The sequence below is a fragment of the Felis catus genome, chromosome B2, assembly GCF_018350175.1.
Source record: "Felis catus isolate Fca126 chromosome B2, F.catus_Fca126_mat1.0, whole genome shotgun sequence".
Taxonomy (NCBI): Eukaryota; Metazoa; Chordata; class Mammalia; order Carnivora; family Felidae; genus Felis; species Felis catus.
In genome coordinates this window covers 79468626-79488396 of record NC_058372.1, presented here as the reverse complement: position 1 = coordinate 79488396, position 19771 = coordinate 79468626, and the positions used below count along the sequence as shown (strand labels likewise).

At 36.0% G+C, this 19771-nt stretch overlaps 1 protein-coding gene across 2 annotated transcripts in view; it reads left to right on the top strand.

Moving 5' to 3' along the window:
* RNGTT (RNA guanylyltransferase and 5'-phosphatase) overlaps positions 1-19771 on the top strand; it is a 312630-nt gene that overhangs the window by 23997 nt on the left and 268862 nt on the right. For both annotated transcript variants that reach the window (XM_011282466.4, XM_045057829.1), the window contains exons 5-8: positions 4860-4935; positions 6471-6711; positions 18227-18336; positions 19525-19626. In XM_011282466.4, the coding sequence (XP_011280768.1) occupies positions 4860-4935; positions 6471-6711; positions 18227-18336; positions 19525-19626 (529 nt within the window). The remainder of the gene's footprint in view (positions 1-4859; positions 4936-6470; positions 6712-18226; positions 18337-19524; positions 19627-19771) is intronic.

Below are 19771 nucleotides of genomic sequence, written 5' to 3'. Positions count from 1 at the left end.
TGTTGCCCTTCTGTTGAGCTGCCATTGGAGAGTGTTTTCTAAAACATGATAATTTTATTGCCATGCTTAAAAAATTTTAGTATCTCTCCATCTCTCCATTGCCCTTATAATCTCTAGTATGGTACACAAGTTTCTTCAGAATGTTAACCCTTTCATTGTCTCCAACTGCATTTGGTATTACTTTCTTATTTTCCATGTTTTAGCCATTCTGATTCATTTATAGTTAGCCATATGTAGTGTTTTGATTCATATATATTTTTATTTGCACGGATTGCTCCTGTCTGCAGTTCCTTTGTATCCTTGTTAGTTGAGTGTTGTTCATTGGCTAAAGTTTTTATTTTAAATTTTAATGATTATTTACTATGAATATAGAAATAGGTGATTTGGTTTAGTTGGTGGTAACTCTAAGATACGGGTTTTTAATTTTTTTTTTAAGTAGCAAAAACCTTCTTTTGGAAAGAACTCTTATCCTGTTACAGAAATGACATGAAAATGATACTTTATTGGTATACCTTTAGAAACGTATTAAAATTACAACATTTTTGATAGAGTCAATTGCTGAAAACAAGGCCACACTGATGAACATTAATATTTAGAATATGTAATTAATGCCAATTGCAGACTTATATCAGCATCTCACTTCAGCATCTAGTTTTAAAAACAATCAACATTATTGAGGTTTTTAATAAACTGCATGTACAATTTAGTGGTGTAGATACCCATGAACCTACAGTCAAGGTTCAGCACATTTGTGTCCGTCCTCTCTACAACTCTTAGTTGTAGATTAGACAATCTCTTTCTATTTTCTATAATTATAGGTTGTATTTTTTAGAATTTGTTTTAATTGAAGTATATTTGACATATGACATTGTGTAAATTTAAGGTTTGTAATGTGTTAATTTGATGTATTTATACATTGTAATGTGAGTGCCATTGTAACAATAACACCTCTATCACATTATGTAATTATTTTTTCTTTTTAGTGGTTGGAATAATTTAAATTGTAGTTTCTTTGCAAGTTTGATGGTCATAATATGGTATTGTCTGTATTCACTATACTGTGCATTAGATCTCCAGGTCTTATTTGCTACTCATTGCAAGTTTGCATCCTTAAATAACCCTGTCCTGTATCACCCCCCCCCCCCACCCCCCATTTTCTGGTAACCACCGTTTTACTCTCTATTTTTATAAGTCTGGCTCTTTTAGATTTCACATATAAGTAATATTGTACGATACTTGTCTTTTACTGTCTGACTTACCTCACTTGTTAGCACAATATACTCAAGTCCATCTCTATTGTTGGAAATGGAAATATTTCACACCCACCCACACACCCCACATCTTCTTTATTCATACATTCATCTGTTGATGGGCACTTATATTGTTCCATATCTTGGCTATTGTGAATAATGATGCAATAAACATGGAAGTGCGTATATCTCTTCAATATCCTATTTTCATTTTCTTTAGGTATATGCCCAGAAGTGGAATTGCTGGATCATATGGTAGATCTATATTTAATTTCTTGGAGAACCTCCATAATGTTTTCCATAGTGTTTGAACCAATGTATATTCCCACCAACAGTGTGTGAGGGTTCCCCCTTTCCTCACACCCTTGCCAATACTTACTCTTGTTTTCTTGATAGCCGTTTAAAAGGTGTGAGGTGATAACATCATTGTGGTTTTGATTTGCATTTCCCTGATGATTATCGATGTTAAGCATCTTTTCATATACCTCTTGGCCGTTTGAATGTCTATAGAAAAATGTCTGTTCAGATCCTATGCCCATTTTTTAATTGGCTTGTTTTTTTGTTAATGAGTTATATGAGTTCTTTATATATTTTAGATATTAGTCTGTTATCTGATGTATGGTTTGCAAAATTTCTTTCCCATTCTGTAGGTTGCCTTTTCATTTTATTGTTTCTTTCTTTTGTGCAGAAACTTTTAAGTTTGATGTAGTTCCATTTGCTTTGGTTATTTGTGGTTTTCGTGTCATATCCAAAAAATCATTGGCAAGACCAATGTTGAGTAGTTTCTTCCCTACGTTTTCTTCTATGAGTTTTATGGCGTTGGGTCTGATGTTTAAGTCTTTGATCCATTTGGAGTTAATTTTTGTGACTGGTGTAAGATAGGGGTCTGGTTTTATTTTCTGCATGAACACCATTTGTTGAATAGACTGTCATTTCCCTATTGAGTGTTCTGGCTTCCCTTGTCGAATATTAGTTGACCGTATATGCCGAAGTTGAATTCTAGGTTACCTGTTATGTTCTGTTGGCTTATATGTTTCTTTTTATGCCAGTACATACTGTTTTTATCACTGCTGTTTTGTAGTATAGTTTGAAATCAGGAAGTGCAATACCTCCAGTTTTGTTATTTTTCTTCAGGGTTGCTTTGGCCATAATTATTCCATACAATATTCCGTATTCATAATTCCATACAAATTGTTGCATATTTTAGAATTTTATGTAAATGAAATTTGTATACATACTTTTTTGTTTTCTGCTGCTCTCACACAGCATAAAGGTTTTGAAATCATCCTCATTGCATTTATTACTAATTCATTTTTATGGCTGAGTAGTAGTTATTGCATGGACATACTACATGTTTATCCTTTCACCTGATAATTGACATTTGGGATGTTTACAGTGTTTGGCCCATTATAAATAAAGTTGCTGTGGACATTCATCTTTATATGTGTCTTTGCACATAGATTTTTATTTTATTTTGGTAAATAACCAGGAATAGAATGTTTTGGTCATTTGATTTAGGTGTATGTTTAACTTTTTAAGAAACTGCTAAACTGTTCCCTAAAGTGATTACCTGTTCTATTAAGTGATCTCTAAAGGATGTAAAGCATTTTACATTCCTACCAGCAGTGCATGAGGGTTTTAGTTACTGTACATCCTCACTTACATTTGATATGGTCAGTCTTTTCAATTACATTGTGGTTTTAGTTTGCATTTTCATGAAAATTAATTTCTTGTACTTCTTGACCATTTACACATATCATTTTGTAAAACATCTATTTAAATCTCTTGCCCAGTTTAAAAAACATTAGGGCACTTGTCTTATTGAATTGTAAGAGTTCTTCACATATTTTGGATATAAGTCCTTTATCAAATATATGTAACTTGAATATATTCTGTGGCTGGTGTTTTTATTTTTTTAATGACATCTTTCAAAGAGCAAACATTTGCCATCATGAAGTAGTCCAATTTGTCAGTATTTCCTTTTATTTCATGTTTTGTCTAAGAAGTCTTTTCTTACATTAAAGTTGCAAAGGTTTTCTCTCATATTTTCTTCTAGAAGTTTTGTAATTCTAACTTTTAGTTTATTTCTGTATTTGATTTTGGTTACCCTCTATCAGGATGCTTTATATACAAAGAGAAGAGTAGTTTGTTAAGAAGGTATAGTCTTAAATGTCAGGATATCCTTCCATTAAACAGAGATAACAGGACAGGCTTCATTTTTGAGGTTTGCAAGAAAAGTGAGTTAATCTGGAAGTAATGTTATGTTAGTAGTGTCCACCAAGCTGTTTTAATTGCCTTTTCAAAATAGTTAAAATAATTTAAAAATGAAGTCAGGGGGCGCCTTGGTGGCTAAGTTGGTTAAGTGTCCAACTTTTGATTTCAGCTTACAATCTTGTGGCTTCATGGGTTCAAGTCCCGCATCCGGCTGTGTGCTGGCAGCGTGGAGCCTGCTTGGGATATTCTCTCTCCCTCTCTCTCCCTTTCTCTCTCTTTCTCTTTCCCCTCTCCTCTTCCCCCTCCCTCCCTCCCTTTCTCTCTGCTGCTCCCCGACTGGTGCTGTGTCTGTCTCTCTCAAAGTAAATAGATAAACTTAAAAAAAATGCAGTCATTTTTGGAATTTATGAAACTCATTTGCAGCTGTTTGGAATGTAGAGGTAGGATCGCACTAATCTTGAAAATATCCTGAAAAATAAATTCCTTTTTCTCAGGTTTTTCTGAAAATTTATTTTAAATCTTGTAAGGTAATGTAAAGATGCTATCATTTGGTTTCTAAGAGAACTTCAAAGTAGTTTTATTTTTATAATACTTACTATCCATTAGTCAAATGTTTTCTATATCCAGTGAAGTATCGTGTGTGTGCGCGCGCGCGTGCGCGTGCACGCGCGCGTGCGCGTGCACGCCCATCCTTTAGAGTTGTGTGTTTGATAAAAATACCTTCTTGGGCGCCTGGGTGGCTCAGTCAGTTGAATGTTTGGCCCTTGATTTAGGTTCAGGTCATGATCCCAGGGTCACGGGATTGAGCCACACGTGGGGCTCTGCACTGAGTGTGGAACCTGCTTAGGATTTTCTCTCTCCCTCTCTCCCTCTCTCCCTCTCTCCCTCTCTCCCTCTCTCCCTCTCTCCCCCTCTCCCCCTCTCCCCCTCCCCCTCTCTCCCCCTCCCTCTCCCCCCTCCCTCTCCCCCCTCCCTCTCTCCCTCTCCCTCTCCCTCTCCTTTCCCCTCCCTCCCTCCCTCTCTCTCTCTCCCCCTCCCTCCTTCTCTCCCTCCCTCTCTCCCTCTTTCTCTCCCTCTCTTTCCCCTCTCTCACTAAAATTAAAAAAACAAAAACAAAAACCCAGCTTTCTTATTTAGAGTGCTTGGAATCATTTAGTTTTAAGAGAAATCTTCAGATCTTAAAGATAATTTGTAACCAATATATACTAAACTTCTGGCTAGTGCTTTAAATTAGATTCTAAGCAAGTTAAATTGACAAGTTACTACTAATAAGAGAGAGCCAGGTTTTTAAAAATGTAATTTTATAAAATCATTAAAATGTTTGATTGCAGGTTGGAATTTTAAGATGTGGTTTCTGAAGTGATAATTTTAAACCAAGGCTACTTTATTTTCTAGGTGTTCATTGTACCCATGGTTTCAATCGCACTGGTTTCCTCATATGTGCCTTTTTGGTGGAGAAAATGGATTGGAGGTATTTGTTTCTTATTATAATGGCAGAAGACTGGTAATTGATAAAAAGTGTATTAATTTTTTAGTTTTATCATTTTATATTGCTAAATTTTTGGTGAAGTCATGACTAAAAATTTGAAGTGGTTTTCATTTTAGACTTGGTTAATCTTTAGAATACCATTTATTACCTGGTATTTTGTACTAAGTAGCATTTTAGTTGAGTGCTTATGGATTTTTATATACTATGTATTTTCTTTTCCAGATTTTTTCACATACTCCAGAATTATCAGAGATACTTTTTTTGTTTTTCCTTCAATATTTTGTTTACATTCACCTTTGGAAGTTACTACTGTTGTTATTGTTCTGTTCTTCTTCTTTTTTTTTTTTTTTTTAAAGTAAGCTCTGTGCCCAAAGTGCCGCTCGAAATTCACGACTCTGTCAAGAGTCAAATGCTGTTTGGATGGAGCCAGCTAGGCATCTCTTATTCGTTTTTTTTTTTTTTTAATAATACCTTTTTAAAGTAGCTGTAGAGGGGCGCCTGGGTGGCGCAGTCGGTTAAGCGTCCGACTTCGGCCAGGTCACGATCTCGCGGTCCGTGAGTTCGAGCCCCGCGTCGGGCTCTGGGCTGATGGCTCAGAGCCTGGACCCTGTTTCCGATTCTGTGTCTCCCTCTCTCTCTGCCCCTCCCCTATTCATGCTTTGTCTCTCTCTGTCCCAAAAATAAATAAAACAAAAAAAACAAAAAAACAAAAAAAAAAACGTGAAAATAGCTGTAGAATATTAGGAAAAACTTAGAATGGTATGTGGAGGAAGTATTTTTGAGAGAGTTACTTTCTTTGAAGCATGCCTTTATTGAAGTGATCCTGAGAGATTAGAACCTTTGTTGCCTGAAATTCCTCAGGGATATGGAATATTACTCCCTGAACTTTCTTGTTTACTGATGGAGTGTCATCATTTTTGCTTATAAAGCCTTTCACGCAGTAGGTCCTTCTCTGAATATAATCAGCTGAAGTACACATGTGATGGTATATTTCCCTGTTTATATGTTCTCAGCTGCATATCTTCTGTCTTTGACTTTCTGGGCTTTCAGGTGCTTTTCACAATAACCCCAGGCTCCTGTGTCAGCCCTGCTCTATGCTTAGCCTCTGTCTGATGACCTTTGCTCTTGTTACCTGGGTCTGTTGAAAGTTCTTAAAAGCTAGCAGACTTTTACTTTTATTCATATGGCTATTCACATTTCTTTGATTTCCCTTAGAGTCAGACCTCAACCTTCAACGCTTTATTTAAAATTTTTCACAGACTTTACCCAGATCTCTTCTATATACTCATTGCAGCTTACCTCTAAGTTTTAGGAATTATCAATGTATCTTATATTAAATCTATTTCAGAAGGAATTTGTCCCTTAATAGATTGAATGCCTTGGGAGTGGGGACTGTGATTTGTCAATTTAATAAATGTATTATACTTCATTTGATGTATGAAATAGAAAGAGTGAGTTTTGATAAATCTGCAGAAACGAAGAGTAGTGAGGAAACTCCGTGGTGTTTGTTTTCATAGCATTGAAGCAGCAGTTGCTACTTTTGCTCAAGCCAGACCACCAGGAATTTATAAGGGCGATTACTTGAAAGAACTTTTTCGTCGCTATGGTGATATAGAGGAAGCACCACCCCCACCTCTATTGCCTGATTGGTGTTTTGAGGATGATGAAGATGAAGATGAGGATGAAGATGGAAAAAAGGAATCAGAACCTGGGTCAAGTGCCTCCTTCGGCAAAAGGAGAAAAGAACGGTTAAAACTGGTAATGTTTAAAAATATTATAGTCTTTACTTTTTTCTTCTGCAGGTTTATTGAGATTTATGTGTTTGTTTAGCTGGATTTATAAGGTTATTTCATTCTGGCTGTTTCTAAAGATTCTTGATAGCCATGAGTGTCCCTTTTCTATGGGAGAAGTTTAAGTTCATCTTGTTTTTGTTGCTTAGGTAAACTAAAGAACTCTTTTTTTTTTAAATTTTATTTAAATCAAATTAACATACAGCATAATAGTGGTTTCAGGAGTAGAATTTAGTGATTTCTCATTTACATATAACACCCAGTGCTCATCCCAACAAGTACCTTCCTTAATGCCCATCACTCATTTAGCCCATCCCCCAAAGAACTCTTACATGTTAGATTGAGAATTTACTATTTTTTTCTTTTTTTTTTGCAAAGTATTGAGAGATTCCAACTACATAGGAAAATTTTTGCTAATGATCTACAAAATTGTCACGTAGTTAAAATACCTTTACATATAAATTCTGCTCCTCCTCATGGGTGATACTTTCATATTTTCTGTAAAATTGAACTGAGAAGACTTTTCTGTGGACAACTCCCATTAATCTTCCTGATTCTATGCACAACTCCCATTAAAAGGCCAAACAAAACCATTAGGAGTTCTCTTTTCTTGGGGGTTCAGGAGAGACGCTGAAAAGGAGAGTACTGGTTGTGCATACCCAAGTATATGGTATAGTCCAAAGGGACAGTGTGGAGATAATTAAATTTAATGAAGTTAATAATTAAGGAACGTGGGATATCATAGTTGAGCAGTAAAAGTCTACAAGTCATTAGTAGGCAATGATTCACAGGCCCTTGCCTGTATTATATGTAAATCATATAATATAAGTCATTTGGCTTTTAAGACAAAGTCCCTCTTTGAAAAACATTGTTTTAATATGTACTTACATGTTTCAAACTTCAAGACTTTGAGGCCACTGAAAAGTGTTCATTGCTTTGAAACGTAGAAGTAATTAAAAAAAAAAAACTTATTCTGTTAGTATAACTCATTGGTTAATGAATCACATACCTAGAAAAATAAGAATCACATTCTAAAGAAGGGCTAATAGCATAACATAGCATAGATGATTACTTTCTTTTAGTATCATTTTTTGTTCAACTATATTTTTAAGAACAACATTAAATATGAACATATATATGCTTAATGTGTTTTTTAATTACAATATAGTACTTGTATAAAAGAGTTTAAAGAAAAGAGTTAATATTTTGCAAAATATACTAAAGTTTGCAGGTTCCTTTTTTTCCCCCCCAGAAGCAGGGGCCTTAAAAATGACAATTATTTTATAATATCAAGTATTATTAAATGTCTATAGTTGCAAGTGAGCTTCAGCAGCACTAAGAGAAACATAGCCAAGATGGGCACGTTTCTTTCAGGAAAATAAATAACATTTAAAATAAAATCCTAAATCTTGTTTCCCTACTATGATTGTGGATTTACCTATTTCTCTTTCTAGTTCTGTCAAGTTTTGCTTTATGTATTTGGAGTGATATTTAGTTTATACAAATATGTGTAAAGGATTATTGTATTTTCCCAGTGTCTTCACTTTTAGCATTGGAAATATCTAATGTTAGTATGATTGATTGCACAAACATTCTTTTGGATAGTGTTCATATGGATTATCTTTTTTTCTATCCTTTTGCTTTCAAACATTATCTTTTATTTAAGGTATGTCTTTTATAAGCATTGTGTTGTTGGCTTTTATTTATCCAGTGAACAGTTTTTGCCTTATTGGAGTATTTGGTCCATACACATTTATTTTACTGATGTAATTAGATTTAAAACTTAGCAGTCTCCCCTCCCAACCTCCCACTTATGGTATGTTCTTTTTATTTTTCTTTCTTGTCTTCTTTATGCTTAATTGTTTTTATATCACCCCAACCCATTGCTTGGTAGTTATACATTCTTTTACTGTTATTTTAGTAGTTATTCAAGATTTCAGTATCTGGGGGCACCTGGGTGGCTCAGTAGGTTAAACATCTGACTTCGACTCAGGTCATGATCTCGTGGTTTGTGGGTTCGAGCCCCGCGTTGGGCTCTGTGCTGACAGCTCAGAGCCTGGAGCCTGCTTCAGATTCTGTGTCTCCTCCTCTCTCTGCCCCTCCATGCTCATGCTGTGTCTCTCTCTGTCTCTCAATAATAAATAAACATTAAAAAAGAAAAAAGATTTCAGGATCTGTGTTGGACTTGTTAAAGTCTGGTATATATTAGTACTTTTGCCACTTTTTAAACAATGCAAGAATCTTTGATTCCGTTTACCTCTTCCTGCCTTTTTGGTATTGTGTATCTTAATTCAACATGCATTTTAAACCCCGTAAGGCATCATCCTCATCATCATTTTGTACAGTGAATGTTTATTAGATATACTTATCTAAATATACATATTTATCATTTCTTGTGTTCTTCTTTCTTTCATATATTTTTATGGTTCCATTTGGATAGTTTTTCTTCTAACTGAAGAGTTCCCTTTAGTATTTTCTTTAATGTGGGTCTGTGCAACACATTCAGTATTTATGTAAGAATGTCTTTTCTTGTAGTCATTTTGAAGAATGTTTGTTCTCAGTGTAGAATTTTGGATTGGCACTTTGAAGATACTCCATAATCCATTTCTATTAAGAAGTTGCTTCTTGGGGTGCCTGGGTGGTTCATTTGGTTTGACTTTGGCTCAGGTCATGATCTCGTTCGTGGTCCGTGAGTTCCAGCCCTGCAGTGGGCTCTGTGCTGACAGCTCAGAGCCTGGAGCCTGCTTTAGATTCTGTGTCTCCCTCTCTCTCTGCCCCTCCCCAGCTCATGCTCTGTCTCTCTCTCTTTCAAAAATAAATAAGCATTAAAAAAATTGTTTAAAAAAAAAGAAGTTGCTTCTCTGAAGCTAATTTCTTTTGTTTTTGATTTTCAACACTTTTACTATGATATTTCTACTTGGAGTTTTCTTTGTGTATTTATCCTGCCTTCTATTTATAGTGATTCTTGAATCTACTGTTGGATTTGTTGTTGTTATTGTTAGTTTTAGACAATTCTCAGGCATTATATCTTCAAATATGGTTCAAATCCATTCTTTTTCCCTTTTCCTTCTGAGACTCACCCAGTAGGCTTTTCCCCCCACTTCTCCTACTGTTTCTTATGTTCTTTTCTATATTTTCCACTTTTTTTTTCCGTTTTCAAACTGGATATTCTCTTCTGACCTATCTTCTAGTGTACTAATGCCTCTGTGGCTATAAGCTGATGTTAAATCCATCCATTGAGTATATAATTTCAGTTATTTTACTTTCACTTTTGGAATTTTCATTTGAGTTTTAAAACAGTTTTCAGTTTCTGTGTTGGAATTCTTCATCTTATCATTTAGTTTTTTGAATTTATTAATTCCAGTTATTTTAAAACCTTGTCAGATGACTAATTGATGTAGCTCTCTTCTAGGTCTTTTTTAGTTTTTCTTCTCATGTCCTTTTGATTTTTAGTCAGTTGTTTCTTTTTTGGCATACCTGCATATTTGTGATTATTAGGCATTAGGTCTGAGAAATTGTAGAAATAATTTGAGAATAAAATGTTTTCTTCAGAGAACATTTACTTTTGTTGCTACACAGCGTTAGGAATAGGGCATCTTAACTCAGGATTGAATTATTTAGAAACTAGTCTTTAGTTTTGGGGGGCCAGTATCTTTTTGATGCAACTGAATTCTTAGAATATAGACCTTTGGGGATCCTAACTGAAAGCCTGGAGAAATAACCAGGAGCTTTCCTCCTCAGGGGCCTGGAACTCCAGTTTTTATTTTCCCATTCCTGTGATATTCTTGAAAGCTGTGTTTAGCTTCCCAGGTACCATTTTGAAAACAGTGCCTGTAGAGGAAATTCTATACCAGATGTCTAGCTCACCTCTCTGGGTTCCTTTCCTTCTGAGTTCTTGGCCCGTCAAGCTCTTACTGCCTTTGTGATTCTCCAGGGTCTTCAAACAGGTGATTTTAACATTTTATCTAGCTTTTTCTCGTGGCTGCAGAATTGATCTCAATAAGCTAGTCTGCCATTGCCAAAAACAGAAATCGTCCCTTCTCTTGTTTTGGAGAAAGCGGGTAGCTTTGATTTCAAAGCACTTAAGTAGTTTTTTCCCCCTCTTTTCAAATCATACTCATACATTCTAAAATTGTTAAATATATTTTTTACTTATTAAAGTAGTATACTTACATTAAAGAAAATTTGAAAACTAAAAAAACAACTTAAAATTCTTCAGCCTTTGTCTTACCACTGGCATTTTGTCATCTTAGAAGAATTTCTTCCCATTTACTTCCCTAGCTTAAAAGTGTACACAAATGGCATAAAGATCAATTTTTTTTAATAAAAAATACAAACATCTAGAAATGTATAGAGTAAAAAGTGAAGGTCTTTTCACTCCCACTCCCAACTGTTCTCTACTTTTTGATTATCCTTCTAAATACTTATTGTCCTATGTATTTATATATACATATGTTGAGTTTTGGCCCTATGCTCTCCACCCTCTTGTAATGTAAATGTATTTTTCTGCAGCTTTTTTAAAAACTTGGATGTCTTTTTTTTTTTTTTTAAGATTCTTTATTATTTTGAGAGAGGGAGAGAGAGAGCACAAGTGGGAGAGGGGCAGAAAGAAAGGGAGAGGATCCCAAGCAGATTCCGTGCTGTCAGTGTGGAGCCTGAACTCACCAACTGTGAGATCATGACCTGAGCTGAAGTTAAGAGTTGGACGCATAACCAACTGATCCACTCAGGCACCTCTGGATATCTTTTCTTAGTACATTTTTAACTGCTTCATTCTTTTTAGGTAATGCCAGAGGGAGCAGTTTATAAAAAGCGAACAGAACATTTGCAAGATGAGAGAAGATATCAATCTATAAAATAATGGCCGACTATTAGGAAAAAGAACCAATTAGAGACGTTGGAAATGATAATTAACCCCCCTCCCTGGGCACCTGGGTGGCTCAGTAGGTTAAGTGTCGGACTCTTGATTTCGGCTCAGATCATGACCTCATGGTTCATAGGTTTGAGCCCCATGTTGGGACTTGCACTGACATTGCAGGGCCTGTTTGGGATTCTTTCCCTCTCTCCTTCTCTTTCTGCTCCTCCACCGCTTGCTCTTTCTTTCTCAAAAATAAACACATAAACTAAAACTAAAGCAAAACAAAACAAAAAACCAACCTAACAACCCCGCAGGTGGGTTGGATAGCAGAATGAAGTTAGCTGTAGAGGAAATTATCAAGCTGGAAGATTTATCTAGGAAATTCTTCCTGGATGTAGCACAGGAGGACAAAGAAATATGAAAAATAGTTTAGAGTTAGGTAGTGATGTGAGTGACTTGATAGTATGAAATGTCACAGAGGGGACAAATATGAGGATTATTTTCTGTAATATGCAGTAGGGACAGGTCAGATTAATGATTTTAAGAAGCTGACGGGAGGTGAGAAAATGGAGATAGAATTGTGTTAGGGGTCCTCAATACCACCCCCACTTTTGGAGATTTACTAGGACTCAGCATATAGTTGTAGTCACAGCCAAAGTTTATTATAGTGATATTCCAAGGATATACAACTGTATCATAAGGGAAAAAGACAAGTGGAGTCTGGTGGATTCCATATGTAGGCTTTCTTATGCTCTCTTCTTCCCATGAGAGGTTGTGCAGAGCTTATTTTCCCAGCAGCAGTGAAGATGCAACAACATGTCTGATGTTTCTGCCTGGGGAAGCTCATTAGAGCTCACTAGAGCCCTAGTGCCCAAGTTTTTAGTAATGGCTGGTCATGTAGGCAGCCTATGTGTGTACCAAAAGTTACACAATCCCAGAAGGAAAGTGTTTGTTCAGCATAAGCCCTATTGTTCGTATGGATAGTCTAGGCATGGTGAATCACCCTTATCAGTTGACTAAGAGCACTCTGAGAATCTTGTTCCCAGGCGCCAACCTTGTAAGCAGACTTGGTGTATTGGCCTTTTTCTGCACACTAGTACAGGCTGTTCATTCATGTAGTTTAGTTATGATCAGAAAGGGAGAGGAAGGGTGACTGCTTAATGCAGATAGAATCAGAAAGGCTGTTTAGTATGGAATAAATTCCAGCATATTTATTGCTTGTGGATAAGCAGCTGTGGAGTCAATGACCTTGAAAATAATTTAGGGAATAAATGATACAGCAATGTCCGAGGAAATGAAAGGGAATGGAGTTCAAAAGCAGATGGAGAAATAGGTCTTCCACAAGAGGAGGGAAATCTCATCCATAGCACTGAGACTGTGATTTTTTCCTCTGTGAATTTCAGCTGTCTGTGGGTGGGAGTAGAGAAGATTAATGGTAGGTTGATACAAGGTTGGGTACATTTGGTATGGGTGTGATGGAAGGACAAAAGGTTGAGGAGTACTGAGGATATCAGGCATAGAAGAATTGAAGTTATCAGCCATAGAGTCTAGCTGAATAGGAAGTAAGGTAAGGCTGTTACACTGAGAAGAGGGAGAGGTGAAGGGACTGTTAGTCTTGGTGAAATTGAACAGTGAGCATAGTTAGGGTAAAAGAGTTAAGCAATTCAATGAAAAAGGTCAAAGAGTGGCATGTTGGCTTTAGGATGTTGTGCATACTCAATCAGTGTGAGTTGAATTGATGAATGGAAAGGTAGAGCAGTATGGAATGATGATGGTGTGGCCATGGAGCATGTTGTTCAAGTTATGCAAAGATGATGGTCATTGCAAATGAAATTTGAACTGTGAAGCCTAGGTTGTTTGATGGGTAAAGATTATCTAATGGATGTTGATGTTACCAATGTAGTGATAGAAGTTAGTGCAGTGAGAAATACTGTTTTTGATGAACATGGAGAAATGACTGGATGTCAGTACACGAAGAATAGAGTGTTTTACTACTTTAGACTCTTTGGTTGCAAGTATCAGAAATTAACTCAAACTAGCTTCAATAGGAAGAAGAAATTACTATGAGTGAATGGGTAGGACTCAAAGCCAGATCTCAGGAAGGGACTGGAGCCTGGACCTAGAAAGCTATTTAGAACCTAGTTTCTGCTCTTTGTTCTTATTTTCTCATCTTTGCTTTTTTTCTATTTCTGTTTCTTTCCTTTTGTGTCATACATTTCACTAGCTTTGTCTTTTGAGACTGGCTCTTTGTGATTCCTTTTTTACCTGGGAGATTATAACTGTCCTGTATCTTCTGAGCTTACATGTTGTAATTTTAGCCACATGTAGAGACTTTTGAATCCCAATTCCAGGTTACCAGAAGAGAGAATCTAATGGATTCAGACTGAGTTAGTGGTTTGCTCATGCTCCCATCAACTTTGGCTGGAGTGGGATGTTATCTTGTAATGTCATGTAACATGGCTGTTAGGGTCCTGGCTGTTAGGGTCCTGTCTTTGTGGATGAGAGAGCAGCTGTTGTGCCACCAACTACAGTGGATGTCTGCTCTACCACAGTTGAGTGATACAGCTGAATGGATTTAAGTCTAATTGAGAGGCAAGGAGAACAAGTGAGGATATAGGTGAATGCTTTACACTATCCCTATGGGACTTGGGCAGTGGGAAAATGAGTGTTTTTATTTAAGAGAGAAGTGGTCTTCTTGGTGGAGAATTAGCTCTTAGTTAAGACATAGGGGACGAGGTGTTCATGAAAAAGGTTGAGGTTATAGGTTATTTATGAAAAAGAGATTCTAGGGATTATATTGGAACTCTTTGGGAAGGTAATTAGTGATAAGATTAACTAAGGAGAAGGAGCTCCAAAGCAGTGAGGACAGGACCATCAGAGAGGAAAGATGACTGGAGAGTTGATTTTGGGTGATGTCCAAGTATTGGTGACAGTCATGAGAAATGTAGATGTAAATAATTGGCAAATCAATGGTTGGAAAACTTTCGTTTTCCTGTTATTTCAATCTGAGTTGAAGATAGTTAACAGAAGCAATCCAAGAGTGACTAATTTTTATGGTTCACATCTCAACACAGTGAACTTATTTTGGTTTGACACTTTATTTTTGTTAGAGTTCCCCTTTCCTGACTCATATTGATATGACTATGATTTGAAGTGATGGACTCATTGTAGTGAATTCCGATAGTAACTTTAGGGTTTTTAATAGTCACGCATGTCCTGTACGTGGCCCTCACATTCCTGACACCTTTGTTCATCTTTTGAATACGTGCTTGTATTGATTTGGAAGAGTATGACCTATAGTTATGTTGTTTGCTTCTTTGAATTGATGGCTGGGATCATGTCTCTCTCTCACTCTCTCTGTTTAAAGTTTATCTATTTTGAGAGGGACAGAGACAGCGTGAGTGGGGGAGCCAGAGAGGGAGACAGAGAATCCCACAGGCTCCTCACATGGGGCTCGGACTAAGGAAACTTGGAGATCATGATCTGAGCCAAGACCAAGAGTCGGATGCTTAACAGACTGAGCCACCCAGGTGGCCCTGGGATCATCTCTTTGAATAAAACTGTTAGTGCCTTTTCTTCATTACTAAAATATCCTTGTTACACATTACACACATACTTGCTTACTCATTCCTTCACGCACGCACACACACACACACATACACACACACAGATAACACTCACTTCTTACATATAATTTGACCCCATCTTCTGTAAAACTTTCCTCAATTTCCCTCTGACTGATCATTGATTCCTTTTTTCCTTTTTGTGATAGCCATATGAATTTCCATTTTAAGTCTGGCAGACTCTGTTTATGAAATACACTTCTTTCATCTTAAGCATACGTTATCTTCTTTTCACTTTTGATATTTCTTTATTGCCACAAACTGAAATGGTAGTTTGTTAAAAAGTGAAAGTAAATGTCATTGACTTTGAATCTCAATTATAGTATGTTTGAAAATAGTTCCAGACTTAAGACATTGCTATTTAGATTTAGTGATCCTTTTTGAAATTATTACATAATTTTAAATAATACATTTCTGTCAGAGGAAACTTGTAATGACGGTCAAAACAGCAAATTAAGCTAAAAAGTTACTAAATATTATTGGTGTATAAAGTACATCAGCCTTACTGTTTTTTATAGCTTTTTTTTTTTTTCCAACGTTTATTTATTTTTGGGACAGAGAGAGACAGAGCATGAACGAGGGAGGGGCAGAGAGAGAGGGAGACACAGAATCGGAAACAGGCTCCAGACTCTGAGCCATCATCAGCCCAGAGCCCGACGCGGGGCTCAAACTCACGGACCGCGAGATCGTGACCTGGCTGAAGTCGGACGCTTAACCGACTGCGCCACCCAGGCGCCCCAGCCTTACTGTTTTTAATGGACATATTTCTACCATTTTCTGATTAATTATTATTGCAGAAGAAAGTAGGGGAAGACAGTAAAAAAGAAATTGAGACATTGTAGGAAAGATTAAGGAAGAAGAAACATAAATGAATGAGAGGCATTTGCTAGATGGTTGGACATATCTTTTATAAACAAGCTTAATAGTTGTTAAGTATGTACTGAGGCTCAATATTTATTCTTTTAAATTAAAAACAATATTTAGCTTGGGGTGCCTGGGTGGCCCAGTTGGTTAAGTGTCTGGCTCTTGATCTTGGCTCAGGTCTTGATCTCCCAGTTTGTGAGCTGGGGCCCTGTGTCAGGCTGTGTGCTGACAGCGTGGAGCTTGGTTGGGATTCTCTGTCTCCCTCTCTCACTCTGACCCTCCCTGACTCACTCTGTTTCTGTCTCTCAAGGTAAATAAACTTAAAAAAAAAAAAAAAAAAAGAGAAAGAGATGATCCCAGATATTCATTCAGTACTTTGCTGGCAGGACAGAGCCTGCTTTGGATTCTTTCTCTCCCTCTGCCCCTCCCCTGCTCTCTCACTCTCTCAAAATGAATAAATAAACTTAAAAAAAATATTTAGCTTGTTCAGCTGCATAGAATTATTAAAATATTTCCTAGTAATATTCTAGGAAAGTACTTGGTTGAATATTGATCCTATTTCTGTGTTTTGGTCCTTTTTATTTGCCAAAAAAAGAATATGTTTTTAGGAATAATTTATGATACTTTGGCCCTTGGTTTTCAGAAATTATAATTGATTTCTGAATATTCCTCAGGAAATACATGCTCATGAGTAAACCTTTTTCATGTAAAACTTAAAAAAAATCCTGTGCTGTTAGTACCTTTGGAATAATGGTGCTGAATGTTGAACTCTCTGAATGCTTTCTCTTTTTAATGAGTATATATAGGATATAGCTTTATAAGGATATTGCAGTTATCTGAGTATCTCAATCACTAAATATCTTGTGAACCTAGTTCTTATCCTCATTCTTTAGTTACTGTATTTAATGGTAGAATGGTCCTAAAGCAGAAGGTAAAAAGAGGTGATGGTGTCATATGAGAGGAATGGTACTCTTTAATCCTTTGGCTCTTGAAATCTCTAAGTGTGCTTATTATGGAAAACAGAGTTGATGACATATAAGATAACTATAAAAAGTGATTCAGAATTAGGGGCAAAAAGTAGGACTAGTGTCTGCTGGATTACTCAGGACTCTTCCAGATTTGACAGGGACGTACATGGACTAAATACTGTGTTCTTTTTTTTCCTTTCCAAGTGGCTCGAGTTGCCAAATCTTTGCCAGAAGGTTGATCATTGCAGCTTGTAGACCATATTTTTTATTCCTTAATTACGTTAACAGCTAGAGTTGTTTCATGGATTTTTCTTGAGACTGATGCCAGCCCTCTTATGGGTCTGAAAGTAATTGTAACATGAATCTAGACTGTATTTTTAGTCTTTAAAATTTCCAGGAGTGTTCTTTATTTATTTCATATATAAATTCTCCATCTGCTTCACTTCTGTGATATTTTAAAAATATGCTTGCTATGAAGTACAATAAGACACTTTATGTAGTTGTGAGTTAAAGAATTTAAATTAAAAATTCAGTGATGAGTAATAGTTTTTCTTATATCTGAAGACTCTACCACTTTGTCTACTGTTACACTCTTATTCTAGTTTACAAAGGTATATATATCGTGGGTGTTTATCCTCTTAAAATCCATACTCTATCAGAGATATAGCTCCTCTTTCTGTCCATAGTGAGAGCTATTAGTGAATGGTATAGTGTAGACCTGGGTTCAAATTCTGTTTTTACCTCTCAAATAAATTGCATTCAGTCTCATTTACTCATTTGTGAAATAAATACCCTGTAATCTACTTTTCATAGCTGTTATAAGAATTAGAGAAAATGTTTGTAAAATGTCAGATCCTTTGCCTACCTCTGAGTAAATGGTAGGTAAGTTGTTATTGCTGTTATTAATGAGTAATGTCCATTTGAGTACTTTGAAATATGATATAGACACTGGGCTATATATGTACATTGAAAAGCATATGCTGGATTAAGGAAAGTGAGTGTACAATCCCAGGGGGAGTTTATAGATCTTTCTGGAGCAGACCATTTCTGTTTCATATATTTGCTCAGACGTAAAAATAAGCAAGTCTATCTTTCAGTCTTGACTTTGGAAATAGATTTTCACTTCTAACAAAATATTTTTCTTCTTCTTCCTTTTTTTTTTATCTTAAGGGTGCTATTTTCCTGGAAGGTGTAACTGTTAAAGGTGTAACTCAAGTAACAACTCAACCAAAGTTAGGAGAGGTACAGCAGAAGTGTCATCAATTCTGTGGCTGGGAAGGGTAATAACCATTTTAAAGTTTTAAGTAAAACTTACTCTTACTCTGCAACATTTAACATTAATGCAAACATTGACACAGTTTCTTTGCTCCTTGAAGATTGAATGTTTACACAGAGTGCTTAAAAAGATATCAAGCAAGAGTTTATCAGATTTTTTTCAAGAACAGTTGAGTCAAAATTAGACTACTAGACAGTTGAGTCAAAATGAAATGACTCAGACATGTCTTCTGAATAGAATAGAAAGTTACTTTTGTCACTATCCAGTATTTTAGTGTGCTTGATTCTACTATTGCTGATTAATGTTTGTATTAAGGGAGAATAGGTGGCACTTGAATGTACCACATTTTCCAGTTTTTCTGTAATCAGAAACCTGGGGGAATCAGTTTTATGTATATAAGTATATGTATATATTTATGTTCTGCCCCCCACCATGACCTGAAAATATCTATCAGTCATTTCATGGGAGGAGATTCAGGAGAGAGTTCATTGTTCTAATCTTTTGCTCTCAGGTCTTGTCTATGGTCATTTCTGTTGATCATTGCTGTCTGTGGCAGAAAATTGTAATACAGCTGGAACGTGATGAAACAGGATTGCTAATTGTTAAAAATTCTTCATGTAAAGAACTTTTTGACTGGTATATTAAGATCAATTACCCAGAAATAATTTTAACTAAAAGATGAAATGAAGTAATAATGATTTCAGTGTTGTGTTAAACCCTTGCCAGTGTACTTCAATCTTGACCTATATTTCTCCTGTTTTGTCACTTCTGGGCATCTTTTGAGCAGAAATTTGCCAACCTCATAGAGTTAATGCCAAGTTGGCAGAGTCATGATGGAGGAGTATGAGGTCTAGAATAATGTATGATAATTAAGGCAAGCAAGATTGAAACTTCTTCCTGAAGTAAACTTGTAAACATAGCTGCTTTAGTTTTAGATCATGAATATTAATATTTAAAAAGCCCAGTAGTTATAGTATGTAGTGGCAATTAGAATCTTGTTAACTCACATCCAAAATGTCTAGAAGATAATGTTTTGTTAGCATTCTTGGGAAAGCTGATATTTTTCCAGTTGACATTAATCTCATGATAGGGAGAATGTTGTGGTAAGTGTGTGACTAATGTGAGATTGGTTTAGGACGTATTGCTTTGTATGGATGCCAGCCATAATAGTAATAAAATGTTCTTCTTTAAGGTCTGGATTCCCTGGAGCACAGCCTGTTTCCATGGACAAGCAAAATATTAAACTTTTGGAGCAGAAGCCATATAAAGTAAGCTGGAAAGCAGATGGTACTCGGTAAGTTAGATTTCTAAAACAAATTATACAAATAATTCTAATACTTGAAGAATACTGCTTTGTTGGTAAAGAAGGTTTGTACTCTTGGAGTGTGAATTTCTGACTTGAACAGCAAAATAATCATGTTTCAAATATATAATTTTTG